Source organism: Passer montanus, unplaced genomic scaffold, assembly GCF_014805655.1.
Source record: "Passer montanus isolate IOZ18808 unplaced genomic scaffold, ASM1480565v1 scaffold2, whole genome shotgun sequence".
Taxonomy (NCBI): domain Eukaryota; kingdom Metazoa; phylum Chordata; class Aves; order Passeriformes; family Passeridae; genus Passer; species Passer montanus.
Genome location: NW_024366591.1, coordinates 7,244,667 through 7,260,182, shown reverse-complemented (window position 1 = coordinate 7,260,182; position 15,516 = coordinate 7,244,667). Strand labels below are relative to the sequence as shown.

General features: G+C 41.4%; 1 protein-coding gene across 1 annotated transcript in view; it reads right to left on the bottom strand.

Moving 5' to 3' along the window:
- Positions 1-260: 260 nt before the first annotated feature.
- The window catches only part of PGBD5 (piggyBac transposable element derived 5), a 68,013-nt gene continuing 52,757 nt past the window's right edge, over positions 261-15,516 (bottom strand). The window contains exons 6-7 of the mRNA XM_039707539.1: positions 9,508-9,613; positions 261-8,057 (exon numbers count right to left, since the gene is read on the bottom strand). Of these exons, the coding sequence (XP_039563473.1) occupies positions 7,862-8,057; positions 9,508-9,613 (302 nt within the window). The 3' untranslated portion in view covers positions 261-7,861. The remainder of the gene's footprint in view (positions 8,058-9,507; positions 9,614-15,516) is intronic.

The following is a 15,516-nucleotide window of genomic DNA, read 5'->3' as shown; positions in this document are numbered from 1 at the left end:
TGGCAGGGGGAGACAGTGGTCCCCTTTCCTATGTCTCTGTGCCAGCTACACTGAAAGGCTTTTTCAAGTCAATTTTTTAAAAAGAAAATGCCTTTGTCCCAATGGCTGGATAGAGATGGTAGGTTTATGATTCTAATGGTCTTAGAGTGTGAACTTGTAACTTATCTTGCAGTATATTCTCTACATCCTTTCACTTAGGCACTCAGAGCATGACCAAACATCTTCCCCACGTATTTCAGAAAAGAACAAGACAGGAAAAGCAACAGGTAATATATCTGACTGTATTTCAAAGTTGTTGATTGTAAACAAACTTTGTTGAAGAAATAAAATCACATGACAAGATATCAGAGTGATACTATAAATAAATTTTGTTATTGTTGCCACACTTCACATTTTTGGAACTTGGAATTCAGCTTATGGTGTACAAAATTTGTAAAAATTTATTGCAAGCGTGCCTTTGTGTAGAACAAAACTGGTGTCACAAAAGTGACACCCTGTCCCATGCAGAAACACAGCTGTGTGTCTCTTACTGTGAAGAGGTCACACACCTGCATTTCCTGAAAGACTTGGCTGTTATAAAATTGGTCTGAGAAGGTTTTTAAAAAGAAAAAGTAATTTGCAGTGTATATTTTACCTCTATAATTTATGCTTTCAACAGAAATCTTTAGAATTATAAAGAATATGGAACTTTGCAACAGAACCGCAGTTGCTGATGGTGTGAGCACAGCCCAGTGGTCTTGAAAGCACTCAGCCAGCTAAGGCCCATCTTTGCAATTGGAACTGTCACTGCATTTGATGGAATGTAAGTTGCACACATTGAAAAATAAATGAAAACAAAATGGGGAGGCTCCTTCTCTGGAATCCCCATTGTTCCTGTTTCTACTGTGGTGCTTCCACAGTCTGTAGCTTCCATGCTGTGCTGACATGCAGCAGTGCTGTGACTCCAAGGCTTATGACTACTGAACACGTATAGCCTAAGGAAAGGCATGGAGTGAGGCCAGGGATGCAGCTAAAGCAGGGTTTATGTTACTTAATCAGCTGTGCAGACTGCTTATATTAAACATCAGCCTTTTCTTTTAATTCAAAGGCAGCAGGAGAGGGGGGTATACATGCTGGAATGATGAGAGTTAGATGGGATCACCTGGCTCCTCTCTCTCCATCCTCTGAACTTTCCTCAAACTTCTCAAACTCACTGTCACCTTGTGTCTGTGCCTACATCCCTCCATGCTGATTAGCCACACCTTCACAGGACCAGATTAATTGCTGGCATAAACCTGAGTTTTGTTATCTCTGATATCACCCCCAGACCATGGGATCAAGCTATTTTTTTATTTCAGTACTGAAATGCCAGGCAAATATTTGGTTTATATCTAGAAGAAAAATCCAGGTTGCAAAATAAGTCCGAGAGACCTGCAAACTGTTTTCCATCAAATGAGCAACTATGTTCACAGAGACATGCAAATTGTTCAGCAGTCACATTTTGCAAATGCCTTGACACAGATTATTTGAGAACAAGACCACAGAGTTACTTTGACACAAGTGGGTTGGGGCTCTGGACAGCTGAACCTAGTGCGCTGTGCTTTGCTTTTAAATTTCTAGGCTTTTTGGGGGGAACTAGTGGAAATAGGTCAAAATGCTCTGAAGGCCAGAGCACACTGTAAATACTTGAAGTATGAAAGCATTTGCCAGAGTGTTTATTTTAGAAACAGCGTTGCAATGGCTGGGAGCAAACTGCATAGGCCTGGAATTTTCCCTTTCCTAGAAAAACTTCTGAGACCAGCTTGACTATGAAATCTGCTTGTCCAAGGAGCTACAATTTGTAGCTTGGACTACAAATTGTGATCTTGTGTCTCCCCAGGTTTTTTCCCTGGTCAGGTCCTACACATCATGGTCCTACAGCACAGCACAACAGTCATCCAAGGTTGTTCAGGTACAGCAAATGATGCTTTCCTGGGTCAGGTTTTTGCACTACACATCACATGGACCACCCTGACATCCCATACAAGCAATTATTACTTCAAGAGAGTGATACAAAAGGGATTTACCACTTAAGGCCTTTTAGTGATACCTAACAGCTGTTCACCAAACCCATCAGAGTGAAAGGGCTTCAAAAACAAAGCAAAACACAAAGAAAATCCCCAGACCCTGTCAAAGGTCTCTCTATGACAGCAGTGCAGAGCTGAGGAATATTACAGCCATGCCAGTTGGAGCAGTGGGTGTGGTGCTGCTGAAACCTCTTTGGGGTCCATCCAGACCTGCTGGGACAGCACTAATGGGGCAAAGCAGACAACACCTTCACAGTGATTGCAATCAGAACAGCCTGCAGAAACAATACCCTGTTTCATCTGAGATCTGCAAAATAGCAGAAAGGACCAGCAGAGCAACGCTACAGAAGTAAACTGAAGGGCCAACTCTGTGTTGTCAACCCTTCCAGACTGACCGAGAACCTGCAGGATGCTTTGGATGTGCTCTAAATGCAAGGAATGAGGGAAGTAAAGCAAAGTGTGGGGCAGGAAGCTTCTCCAGGGTTAGATTTCCAGAGAGGCAAAGCTGTCACTCAGGAAGAAGAGGAAGAAATCCTTTTTACAAAGCACAGCTGTTCTCAACTGTTTCCCAACAGTGAGGTGATGATATGAAGGTACTTCCAGTTCATGATGCTTCTGGAAACAAAGCTAAGTTTAGGAAGAATTGTGACAAGAATTAATACATATCAAGTAGCACTGATGACAGGCTTGCTTTAGAGTAGATCATGTGATGTGTTGGTACAAGTATCCTAGTTAACAGCAGGCCAAATATATACCTGTTTTGAGTTTAGAGTTCCTTGCCCTTGTGAAACTGTGAACAGGTCTTCAACACTCCAATGTTTTTCTCAGCCAGACTGAGATGAGCTTGTTTTACAAACAACCAATCTTGCATCAATCCAATGCAAAGGAAGTGCCATGGCAAACTCTGTAACAGAGGTGGATGGAAGATTCCATATTCCATCTAAGCCTCAGTGACTTTTCTTAACTCAGTAATTATTACACCGAGTTTACTGGACTATTGCAGAGCTTCAGATTTTCCATATATCTCTTCTAAGTTCCTCTGGGCTTGTTGGGCTCCTACATTTTATCAAATTTTCTCTTACCTTTAGTGCAATTTAGTTTTAACTCATGCCAGCCTGTGCTAAGTCCCACAGCCCGTACTTCGGGGGAAATGGTATTTGGCATACTTCCATTTCTAGTTAGGAAAAGTGCTTTTGAACAAGAACCAAGTCACAGAAAACACAGAACAGGGCCTTAATCAGCAGGAGTGCAAACTCCACTTTACAGTTTCATCACCCCCCTTATCTGTGCTGTGCCTTGGTGTTTGGTAGGAAAGGAAAAGCTTTGATAAGCTAATGACGTTTTGTGAGTGCTGAGGTTGTTACAGCACTTTGCAATCCTTGCTTGGAAAGTACCAGAGATGCACAGAATTATCAGAGCAGCATAATCCCCCAACCCCCTCCTTCAGTGGAATCAGCTCTACCACAACAGGACTAAGGCATGGAAGAATGAGATACTGGAGGCTTCTTTCACTACTCACTAGCTCAAGACAGACTTCTAAATAACTGTTAGAAAGAAAGGTATTTTTATTTGGAAAAGAAAAAAAAGGCCACAGAAATATATCTGGAGGTAAAGAACAGGAATGCTGTTTTTGAGTTGCTAAATTCAATTTTCTCTAGAAATTACCTGAAGAAAACAAAGTTGTACTTCTATAAATTATGATTCCTAGACTACTTGTATATAGAAAGGTTGGGGATAGAGAATAGAAACAGAAAATGGAGATGAGATTTCTTTAAATTGTGCCCTATTGTCAAGTGTACAGATGGACTGAAGTAAAAAGTGGCAGAATTCCTGCAAGCCCTTGAAGCATTTTTCAACGGAGACAACAGTGGAAACCACTTCCCAGTAGCTTCTAAGCTCTGGCAAGTGTGGTATTACACACTGGGAAAAGAAATGTTTTCCAAGAATGGATCATGGCACAACAGACATTTCCTGAAAGTACGGTGCATAGAAGGTGGTCGGTGTCTTACTGATGGTCTCGGTTCATTGAAATAAAGTTTGCATACCATGAACAAGTAATTATCAGTTTTTAGAAGTACAGTTCTAAACAAGTAAGTATCAGTTTTTAGAATGTCAGTGAAAATTCAATTCAGTAGGAGAGAAAGGAGTTGTGCTGTGCTCCCTTCATTACTTCAGTGTCAAATTTCTTTTTTTTTTTCCTGAAAAAGTTCAGAGACATTCCTCTGTGACTTGGTTGGTATTTTGACTGCATTTTACCTACTGCTAAGTTCTCAGATCTCTTAACCAGATTGTCTTAAGGCTACAAACTATAATTTCACAAGCTATTGCACAATTAGACACACACACACTATAACGAGCATCCTTGCACTACTTTGAGATTTTTTTTCCCCCTTTAATCAGGGAGAGGCTTTAATGTTACAAGCAGGTGGGGAACCAAATCTGAGTAAGCCAGTTTACAGTAAAGGAAATAATCCTGCACAGGCTGAGCTGCAGTTGACAAACTTTAGCCTTTTAAATAAAATTAGCCTATATCTTCCTTAATTACTTTGCCTTGGTTGTAGTAACAGAAAAAGTGCAAGATGCTTTTTCAACAAGGAGAAATCTTAACTTTCCCCAACCCTATCCACTTCCAGTCAATAAAAGGAAAAGATGAGGGGGAAGAGTAATCTGTAGATATAGACTACACTTTGGTGGCTTTTGCTTGTTGGCTTCGAGAGCCAAAATTCAGGCATTTTGTACATACAAATATATATAAATATTTTTGCTTACTTATGGAATGTTTGTGCATGATAAGAACAACAGTTCCAAATGATGAGGGATGTTTAAGGCTAAGAAAATGAAATTCATTGCAAAGCTATAATTTTGTTTTAATTTTTCTCCTTTACCAAGGAGACTAAAGCATCTTCCCTGTAATAGTCAGCCACTGTGTAATCCCCCATCAACACCAATTCTAGGGAAAACTACTCAGGACCTAGTCCCTGAGGCAAAAAGCTAGGATCTCATGATTTGAGCTCAAGTAATCCGCATAATTAACTGCATACATTGGTGAAAAATTAAATATTTCAAGGCCTCAGGCCTACAGTCATCCAAAAAAAGAAAAGGCATTTTCTGTATGGGATGGCCTAGATCCAGGCCTTTAAGCATCCATAGTTACATAACTATTGGCCAGGGGCTTACAATGTATCTGGAAAGTGGTCTGCCTACTCCTCAGAAATGCCAAGTGGCTCCAAGGTGGTCTTGGAAACCATCCCATGTCTGCTGGGGGCGTGGGTATCCTGCACATAGCCCAGCATGGCATGGGAGTGTAAGGAAGCTGGACTTTTCATTTAAGCTGTTCCATCAGTAAAGTTCCAGCCAAACTTTCCCTTACTGCCCTAGTTTCAACTACCATATAAATTTATGGGATATAATGATCTAGTAGCTACACTTCCTGATCCAATATAGGCTGGCATTGTCTGAAGTAGGGAGCAATAAGAACACTCTGTGAAATTTCCTGAAAGAAAATAAAATATAGGTTTATATTGCTGAACATTTATTTTTCATGCTTCAGGCTAGCTGCTGTCTCCCTTTGAATACTTTCAAGGCTGACAATAATCAGCTGTCAAACACACTCAGTCTGAAGAGGGGTGGTATCAGTTCTCTGCAGGGTCAAGAAATTTTGAACTCATCCTTGGGTTCCTGTGGAGCTTGACATTGTCAAGGGCTAGAGTGGTTCAAACTCACCCCCTTCTTTTGTGGTTAGGAGGCCTCAGTGCACAAAGTTTTGTCCTTTCTCCCGTATTTCCAGTGTGGAGACCTTATGGACTGAGAAGTGAAAAAGATGCTTAGGAATCCCACTGCTGTTCATTGTGCAGCTGGCAGGCAGAGCAGGATGTGTGGGACAGGCTCCAGGCTGTAGCACAAGCAGAACCACCATGGCCATCCCCTTCTCTCCTTGCAACCAGGTGAGATCTGCCTCTAGATCTATGCTAAACAGGTAAGACTTTGGTGGAAACAGAAAGGTTTCAGTGCAAGGATACTCCACGGGCTAGTCATTCACTTACTAACCCTTGCTGGATTCTTCCTCTGTTATTATTTACATGCTATGCATTTGCATGTCACAGAATGATGAAATCTGAGGAGTTTCCAAATTAATGGTGGTTACCCTCTACTGCCTCTTATCCGATAGATACATGTAACCTGGTAAGATTTACACTGACAAATCAGTCATTCACTCCATTCCTCTTGAATCAACTTGAGTCATTCTTTGGGAATAAAACTTTTCAGGCTTGGGGTCCTCTAATCAACATGTTTTTCTGCCCTGTAAGTTAATGCAATTCTGTTTGTGCCCATCACTGCTAACCTTCAGAATACAGAGTTTTTTGACGATTGAGTTGTTGACTGAAATCAATAAAGTGTAAGAGGGCAGGGTAGTAGTTCCCCTCAGTATTGATTCCCGTGTTTCAATCATACCTCTCTCTTGGCACTGTTTTCTGAAACTCCAGTGGCATTCAGATTCCACGAGCACTAAAACATGGCCTTGACCACCAGCTCACGATGTCCTCTACAATGTCACTCAGAACAGAAGAACTCTTTGGGCTTGCTCTGTTTTAGCAAGGCTTAAGGTTGGTTGAAACTGGACTTCGTTCCTTTTCTAAGACACAATGCTACGTTATTTTGCTACACATGTAATCTGCATAATTACAACTACTGTGATAAGCCCTGAACTCTACCAAAAAGAATTCCTACAGAACACCCCACAGTAATAATGGGAAACACTTGGCTATTAGTGACTTTTTTTTCCTGCCAACTGTGTGCCAAACAAAATTCTAAAGTTGGCCAAAAAGGTCTTGACAGTTATCAAAGAAAAAGCAATAAATTATTGTTCTTAAAACTTTAACAGTCCATTACATTAGCTTTTTAAGCAACATTTAAGATACAGTTGAAATCAAGAAAAAATATAGTTGGTATATTTTGATTTCTCACCTGTACACTGACCGTGGCAGTTAAGATGTGAGGCAGTATTACTTACTGGTTTACTCACTGTTAATTACAGTAATTAACAGTAATTAATACTTACAGTATTAATCACTGTTTGTGTAAAAAAATGTTTCATCGTGGTTAAAAAAGAAAATCAGTGTAATGTATTTGTCATTTAAATTAACTAATTTACTTGGTTTCTCCTACTTTTCCTGTGTTCTAACTGGGATCAAATTGTTTTATGTTACATTAATAAAAACGAAGGGGGAAAAAACCACAGAAAGAAATCATGAGTGGTTCTCAGTTCCTGGCTGCCTGCCTGTGAAGGTGGTGTTTGTCCAGATGCCTGCTGCAGTGTCCCTGCTGTGCCTGTCCCAGTGGAGGACAGCAGCGACGTCTGGCGGGACAGCAGCCGCGCTCAGCCCACGGTGCAGCCGCACAGGGACAATTTAGTAACTCCAAGGAAGGTGCAGAGTTTCCTGTAACGCCCATCTAGGACTGCTGAGCTGTGCCAGCTTCTGACAAGCTCTTGGCCCAAGAGGAACTTTACAAGATGACCCTGTTCAACAAATAGCATTGAGATGATGCTAATTTAAGTCTGTTTTCGGTGTACAGATTCCCACAGGGCATTCGCATTCACATATGGAATTTTGTGTCAGCTTTTCCAGTGGCACTTTCTGCATGAGATGTTTACATCCAGCTGATACTAGGAACAAAGTTTGCACCTCTCTAGTGGCATCACTTGGCATTTTTGGATGACAGCACTGGTGGCGTCACAAGTTCCTTGCTTTGCCGCTCCAGGTGTGGTATCTTCTGCTTTCCCTCCAGCCCCTGCCTACACCACCAAGAGCAAAGCATCAATGGGTGGGTGAGGTGTCCTCCAAGCCCAGCAGCTCCTTTACAAGTCTTTCACCAAACTGTGCACGGCTGTACCTTGTCACATGGTAGGCCTCTGACATTTTGTAGAGGATGTAGGCGTTATTTATAGCGATGCTGATGGCAAACCAGAACACTTGTTGCCAGGTCTTGTTTGGTTTGTGAGAAATGAAATACCTAAAAGCCAAGAAAGGAGGGAAAAACACTGTTCAGCCAAACAATTGCAGCTGGGGTGCAAGAAATTACCCCAGACAAAGATCCTGCAGTCCCAAAGTTAAGCAGGCGTGGGACTTAATGCCTGGTTCAAATATTATTTAAAGAAATTTTGTACAATATATCTGACAGACAGTAACAGCAAATTTGCATAATTTTGGACATTTCTGGTAGTATGTAAAAGAGCAGACCTCCTTGCTCTCAGAAGCAAACTTCAGCAATAATCTCACCTCTGTATCACATGTAAAAAAGAGTACTGATAAACGTTCCTTGAGCTCACCCATGACAAATATCCTTGTGATAGGAGATGTAGGGCTGAATCCCTTCAATTTGTAACTAAAAAAAAAGCCTCAGTCACATTACATTGCAGTTTTGGGAAGCTTGCTGATGCTTCTCCTCAGGTTTATTGTGAGCAAAGGATGATTGCTGCTGCTGTCAACAGTAGGTAGGAGGATGTGGGGGTAGAGCGAGAGCGTACACTGCTGGTAGGTGGACCACAAGGCAGAACCAGAAAGGACTGACATCTATATATTTAGGTTCTGACTAATTCTAGGACTGCCAGAATATTCTCTCTTCTGTCATAAAATTTCCCATTCTCCCATTTTCCTATTTTCATTTTTAAGCAACCATTTAAAGCTTTTTTCCGCATTGATTTCCTCTGACCAGATCCCAACATCATTCTCCAGTGATGACCTCCTCTTCTTTCATATATTCTACTGAATTCTTGCTGCCTTGCCCAGAGCTAGCTTGAAAAATCTGTGCTGCTTTTTCTCTCTTCTCAATTTCTAGTTCTTGAAATCTCCTGTACCTCACTGCTATTCCCACAGCCAAGCTTCACTACTGCTATTCTTACTCCCTGCTGTTCCTCCCAGCTACATTAAGAGCTAACACTGAGAACATCAACTGGAATTCAGGAGCCAAAAGTTCTACATTCTGCTCTTTCATCATGTAGATCAGCTTTAATGCAGAACTGAATGTCTTTTCTCTTCTGGCTCCAGGTGATACAAATATCACCAGGACAGATTATCAACTAAACATCAGCTACTGCTAGAGGGAAGAGCTGAGCTAACCTGAGAGACTTGTGGGGCTGGTAGACCCTTGTTGAATTCTCTATCAGTCTGCTGGCTCATCCTCTCATCACTTCTTAAAAGTAATTTATAAGATGCAAAGGACCTGTGTCTCAAAATTCTTTTTTTTGGTCTGATGGATGGGTAGATAGAGCCAAACCAACACCAGCAATGCAGTTCTTGTTTTGTGCAGAGCCAGCATCTGATCTTCAATTTAAACAGAAGTTCTGGAGACTCAGTGAAAACAGCATTAGGCCTTCAGATGCAGCTCAACATGAACAACTCAAACCTTGCAGCAACAGAGAAGGTGTGAAAGAAGTACACACAAACATGCACATCTTACTTACTTGCTGTATTTATCATCATATTTGCAGATATAGCTAAGGTGAGCAGCAAAGGCTTCAACTGCCAGTGGGCATGGAATTTCTCCACTTTTTCTCTTAATTATAACTCCTGCATCAATTAGAAACATAACAGTTTTAAACTGACATCATAATTCTAGCAATTGAAAAATGTTTTCTATATATGGCTTATACAATAAACATTATTGACAGTTTTCCCCCTAAAGCTGGAAAGTTTTCTGTAACAGAGATGCTAATTTGATTTCTTTTCCCACAGGCAGTACATTGAACAAGTAGAAGGGGAAGAAGAGGGATCATTTTTCAGTTGGAAATGAAAAGGTGTTAGACAAAAACATCTTTACCATATATTCAAAGGAACCCACACATTCCTGTAGTTCCATAGTAGCCCCCTACAGACAGTTTCTCCTTTTTTGGGCCACAAGAAGTTGTGGTCACCTCTAGGTGACTTGCTGTTATATGCTTTGAATTCTGGAGGTCCCAAATTAGTCCTGTGAAATAAAATCCTTTGCTTATCTCCACCCATAGCACCAAGAGCAACATCACCTTCTCTTCACTGGGTGCCAACTGGCACAGAGAAGAAAATACAGCAAGAAGGAACCAACTGGCTGAACTCAGTGAAGACAGAATTGAAGCTGCCGGGTGACTGCGATCTCTCAGAAATTAAAAGCAGCCTGGTTCCTGCTGTGGGGAGCCAGCACTCAGAAGTACCCATAGGTTGCTCACTGGAGCTAAGCACACATTTCTCTGCCTGCAAGTGCTGCTTCCTGTCCTGCCTGGTCAGCTGGCTTGGTAATTCAGGTCATCATGGGGCATGGCCATCCTGACTACTGCAGAAGTCTGTGGGAAGTCAACAGGCATCACCCTGCAGCCTTCTACCAACCACTCTTTACACAGACAGGTGCTAGAGCAGGTTACTCCAGAAATGGGTCCCATTCCTTCATGTGGAATCCAACTTATCCAACACTACAGCAGTATTTGTACGTCCTCCTAAGAAACTCCCCTAGCTCTTTTCTGATGTATTGCTCCCTGTAGGAAGGAAGGGTGAGTAAAACAAACTTAGAGCTTAGGAGTCTGCTCCCTAACTTTTGACTTTATGCCCCCACAGTTTTCAGTTGTGGGATCTCCAGGAGCCTACAGCTGGAGCACCACTTACTCCATGGCTGTGGCACGCTGCCTAACAAGGCTCCCTTCTCTCAAGTACAACACTGTTTTGTCCATCTCTAGAGAAGCACAGGCTTGGTTGCATCCTTTCTCAGCATCGTTTCAGTATGGGTACAATCCTCAGCTTTCTCATTTCTCAAGCTCTCAAGAAAACTTTCTTTACCTTCCTTCTGCCTACTCTTTTACAATCAGCCTTAAATGCTACTCACGTTTTGATTACAGACTTCACCATTTCATTCCTCCAGCTGGAAGTCTCATTCCATCCATTATCTCTGTCAAGCCCCCTGTGTTGTCCTAGCTTGCAGGCTCTATTTTGAAGCTAGTATGCGACACACTAAATGTCATGTTACAGCTGAACCATGCAGAAATTTATTTGGGTTATTTAAAGTCAATACACTCTCCTTTCACCTCTGCCTCCTCAAGCTGGGTGTAAATGTAGCCCAAGGAGTGGGGGGAAAAACCAATCAAACAAAAAAAATTCTTCATTACAATCATGTAATTATTATAGTGTGTTTTTTGATTCTTTTAATGAGTCCTGCATATATCTGGCCAGCATGAGATAAAAAGAACTGATACACCACCAGCCTGCTGCATTAGTGCTGCAAAATCACTTGCTATCTCATCAGGGTAAGTCAGGGAAGGGTAAGTATGTTCCTGGTACAAGTGTCATACAAAAAAAATCACCTTTCTCCTCTTGCTCTCTTCTCTTTCTTCCCCTTCTCTTCCTCTGGAGAATTTGTGTTTTCTTTGCCATTTGCTTTGTATTCATAATCTTTAAAAGAATGCATTGCAGTGGCAGAACCATATACTCCCTATCACTTTCTATTATATTCCCCATAACATTCCCTTGTTTTGAGAATATAAATAGCTTTATAGGCATACTATTTTTAGCCTTTCCTAGGCTTGTTTCACAGCCATAACCCACCTTCCCAGGGAAGACAACTGCCAGAGCTGGGTCACTCCTAGCTGCAGGTCTCTGTGGCACGTGGTCCTGAGCCAGCTGACTCATCAGCACATCCGATGAGCCATTTCCCCTCCTGGTCCTCCCCCAGCATTGCTGTGTTCCCATCCCTGGCAGCACTCCAGGGAACACACCACCTGCACTGCAGCCACAGCCTGCCTTTGCTTCCATGCTGGAAAGGGTGCCGACTGCCAGCCTCCATCCCGTTGCCATAGAAAGGCATTGCCTTTCGGGTTGGTGGTCTTTCAACCCTTTTTCCTTTTAAATTTAAATATTTAAGCTGTATGCTTGTGAAGAAAAGCTTGAGAAATACTGTCACCCTGTTCTTCTAAAGTTCTTCTAAGCCTTCTGATGTTTACATTTTTGTAATGGAGTTTCTCACGCACTTTTCATGTAAATAATGATTATTTTGCATTCCTTTCTGGAGGAGGAAAGAATTGATAGACTGTTGGTTTGACCAGTGTGGTTAGAGAGGGAGCAATTTCATCCTCCAATCTATGGTCACTTTTGGAATTCTATAAATATTGAGGTCCGGAAATAGATGTGCCTTCTTTTTACCCTGGACATCTCAGCATAGTGAGTGTCATTCATTTCGTGTTTTATTGCGGCAAAATACTACCTCAAGTGAAACAAGTCAAAAGACAAAGGTTCACATATGTGTGTTTCCTGAAAACATTTATCCTAAGCCTATCTAGAATAATGTTTTTTTAAAAATGGGAGTCCCACTAATACCAGCACTTGCATCCATCTTGTCAAACCCCTGAGAAGAAGGGGCTCTGCATGATCCAAGTGCTATCTCGCTTTTTATCAGGACTTTGACTTCTTACAGTTCTTTATCGGAATTGCCGACATTCAGCGTTGTACAAGGTCTGATGATCGATGTCTTCCCACTGGGGTCCTCCAGCCCCATCCCCAATCTCACCATACTTGGACACAACCTCCTGACTGTAGTCTCACAAACGACACATGGAAATAGTAAGTTGAAACCCCTAAGCTCATCCATTCTGAAACACGCTTTTTAACATCATGCTTATTTCCCCAGATTTTCCAATTCTGGGCCAATATCGCAAGCTGAATTTTTCAGGAAACTGGACTGTCACCAGTCACCAGTCACTCCAGCTTCTTCCGGAGTGAGAACCACAGAGACTCAAACAACTGCTTTATACAATTGTGATGGCTCCACAACATCTACTATATTCTCACAAATCACTTTTGAGATCCTAACATGCCATCTGCAGCTCTTTATTCCTTGCATATTCCCAAACTCTGTTTTCTATGCTTAGACTGTTTAGCTTTTAAGTAAAGCTAGTTGGTGAAGAGCACCTGTGAAAGTTCTCAGAAAGAAGCTACTTAAAAAGATCTTGGGTTCAACAGTTTTTTGCCAAAGATGTTATTCTGGGCATCCTACTGTGCAGCTAGTGAGGTTGCTGCCTGCTCCATCCTGCTACATATGAAAGGTAGAAAAAAATTGCATTTATTTCTGGAACACAGTAATGGAGATGCTGGTGAAGTGGGCATCAGATCTAGAGTGAAAAACCAAAATGCAGCTTTGTTCCACAGATGGGGAGATTTGGACCGGTGCAGGGATGACCTGCTTTAGAATAAATTAACTTTTTAATCTCTGGGGGGGTCCCAATCTCTTTTGAATTCTCACTTCTTCTGTAATACAAGCACAAGGAAAAATTAAAGCTTAAGAGCAATTAAAAATCTGACTGGATTTTGTTCTAGGCAGAAACTTACATACTTGATACCAGAGTAAGCAGGATATGTTTGCAAGACCACAGGAATTAGATCCATCCTCGAGTATCTGAGATGATGTATTATGACATGCTGGTTTGAAACATCCATAATAAATAACCTGCTGCATCTAAGAATAGTATTCATAGATCTGCTCTGACAAGTGTACTGCCCTCCTGGTGCCTCTGGCTTGGGTGGGATTTGCACTCTAAGTACAGGCAAGATTTACCTTCTTGACTTTTTAAAAAATTGCAATAAATAGTTAATTATTAACTATGTCCACCTCTTTTCTCATCCTAAGTATTCTGTTAACCATCTCTTGCCTCCTGTTTTTAAGGTTTTCTCTTCATGATCTCCTCCAGCCCACACACATTTACACTCAGCCAAGTCCAAATGCACTGTGCATCACCAGACAATCAATCCCACTGGCACCAGGTTCTGTTCGACTACCCTGTGTGACTTTTAACCCCATTTCAACATCTCCTCTCCCATGTAACATGGGCTGGGCACATCTGTGCTACAGGCCTGTCTCAAACAGCACAGATTTCTCCTCTTCCTCCTCTACATTTACATACCTTAGAGGAGACTGGTGGTCCAGCTTCTCTTGAGTTGGTTTAAACTATCTTTGCTGCACTGACTTTAGTGATGCCAAATCAGAGGCAAAGCAATCTGGTCTCTTGCCTTCCCACTGAGCTTCCATCTGTTCCCATGTCCCTGTTAGAGACACTTTGCCCAGCATCACTCTTTAAAAAGCCAGTCTCTGTTTTCTGCTCTGATTCACAGTGAACTATGTCAACTGCCCCAGCCAGCATTTGGTGAGCAATGAGTTGGGAAAGCCTTGTCCATCACACACAAAGGTCATAATCACAAATACCTCATACACAGCACCTACAATCCCATCTATGCCAAAACAGACCCAAGGTCAATCACAAGCACAACAGCTCACACCTCCATGTCCTGCTTTTAAAGGATGCTGCCAGCACAGTGTGCTTTTGCTCCTCTTTTCAACAGGGCAATTAACACTGATGTTTACAAAGAGAGTATTTTCCTAATATTTATGAATTATAACCAAATGCTCCATGCTAGTCTATAAAATACAAGTAGTAGTTTGTAGCAATAAGTCTTGTCCAGTTAGTGCTGCTGAATGATCTAAATCCAGCAAAAAACACAAGGAAAACAGCACAAATCCTGATGGTGAAAGCCCTCATGGGAGCCACATTGCTCCAGAGACTGGCTTCAGCAGGGTGTCCAAGACTCATACTTCCTTCTCTTAAATATTTTCAGCATTTGTGCTCAGACATCAGTCCATCTGAATCACCAAGTCCTCACTCTGCTGGGATGCCCAGCACAATTCCTCAGGATCAGCCATGCTTTGCTAAGGCAATGAGCCTTCAGGCAAGGCACTAAATAACACACTAAGTTAGCTTTCTGTTTACCATACAGTAATTCTAGGCCTTAGCTTTGCTTCTGTAATCTCTACACACATGTGAGAGTTGCTTGGGATTCAGAAAATTAGTGTAGAAGATGCCTTTGAATTGGTGGCTTTGTATTTAAATGTTTATGTTATACTCATTTGTCTCTGGCAGCTATACCTAAACCTGAATTATAAAAATTCTAAGAAACTGAAACAACATTCTCATTGAAACACTAATTTCAAGAAGTTTTAGTCATTGCATTTTACAGAAGTTTCCAAATGTTCTTAAAACCATCTTATACTTTCAAAAAGGAAAATATTTCAGTAGCAAGAAGCTCTCTGTAATTATCTGAACTATCCAAATTATCTGTTTTGGTTTCTTTTTATCAACTGCCAAAATCAGTTTAACATACAGCAGGAAACCTTAATCATGTCTACTTCTGGCAAAAAAGATACTTGTTTGTGACTAAGTTTTTACTAGATAAGAAAAATTAATTGTAGGATCTGCTTGGAGTTCAAAGTACATCCTGACATTTATTAATTTTTCTGTTGCAGCAATCCTACAAGATGCTTTGTAAATGGGGCTAATATTGTCTTATATAGTAATCATCTTCCTTTCTCTGACCATCAGCAAAGATATAATCTTTATACCTTACAGGATAGTGCTTCTACCAGCCCAGACAAGGAGGCTGCATTAGCAGTAGGCTTTGTATGGGAAAGA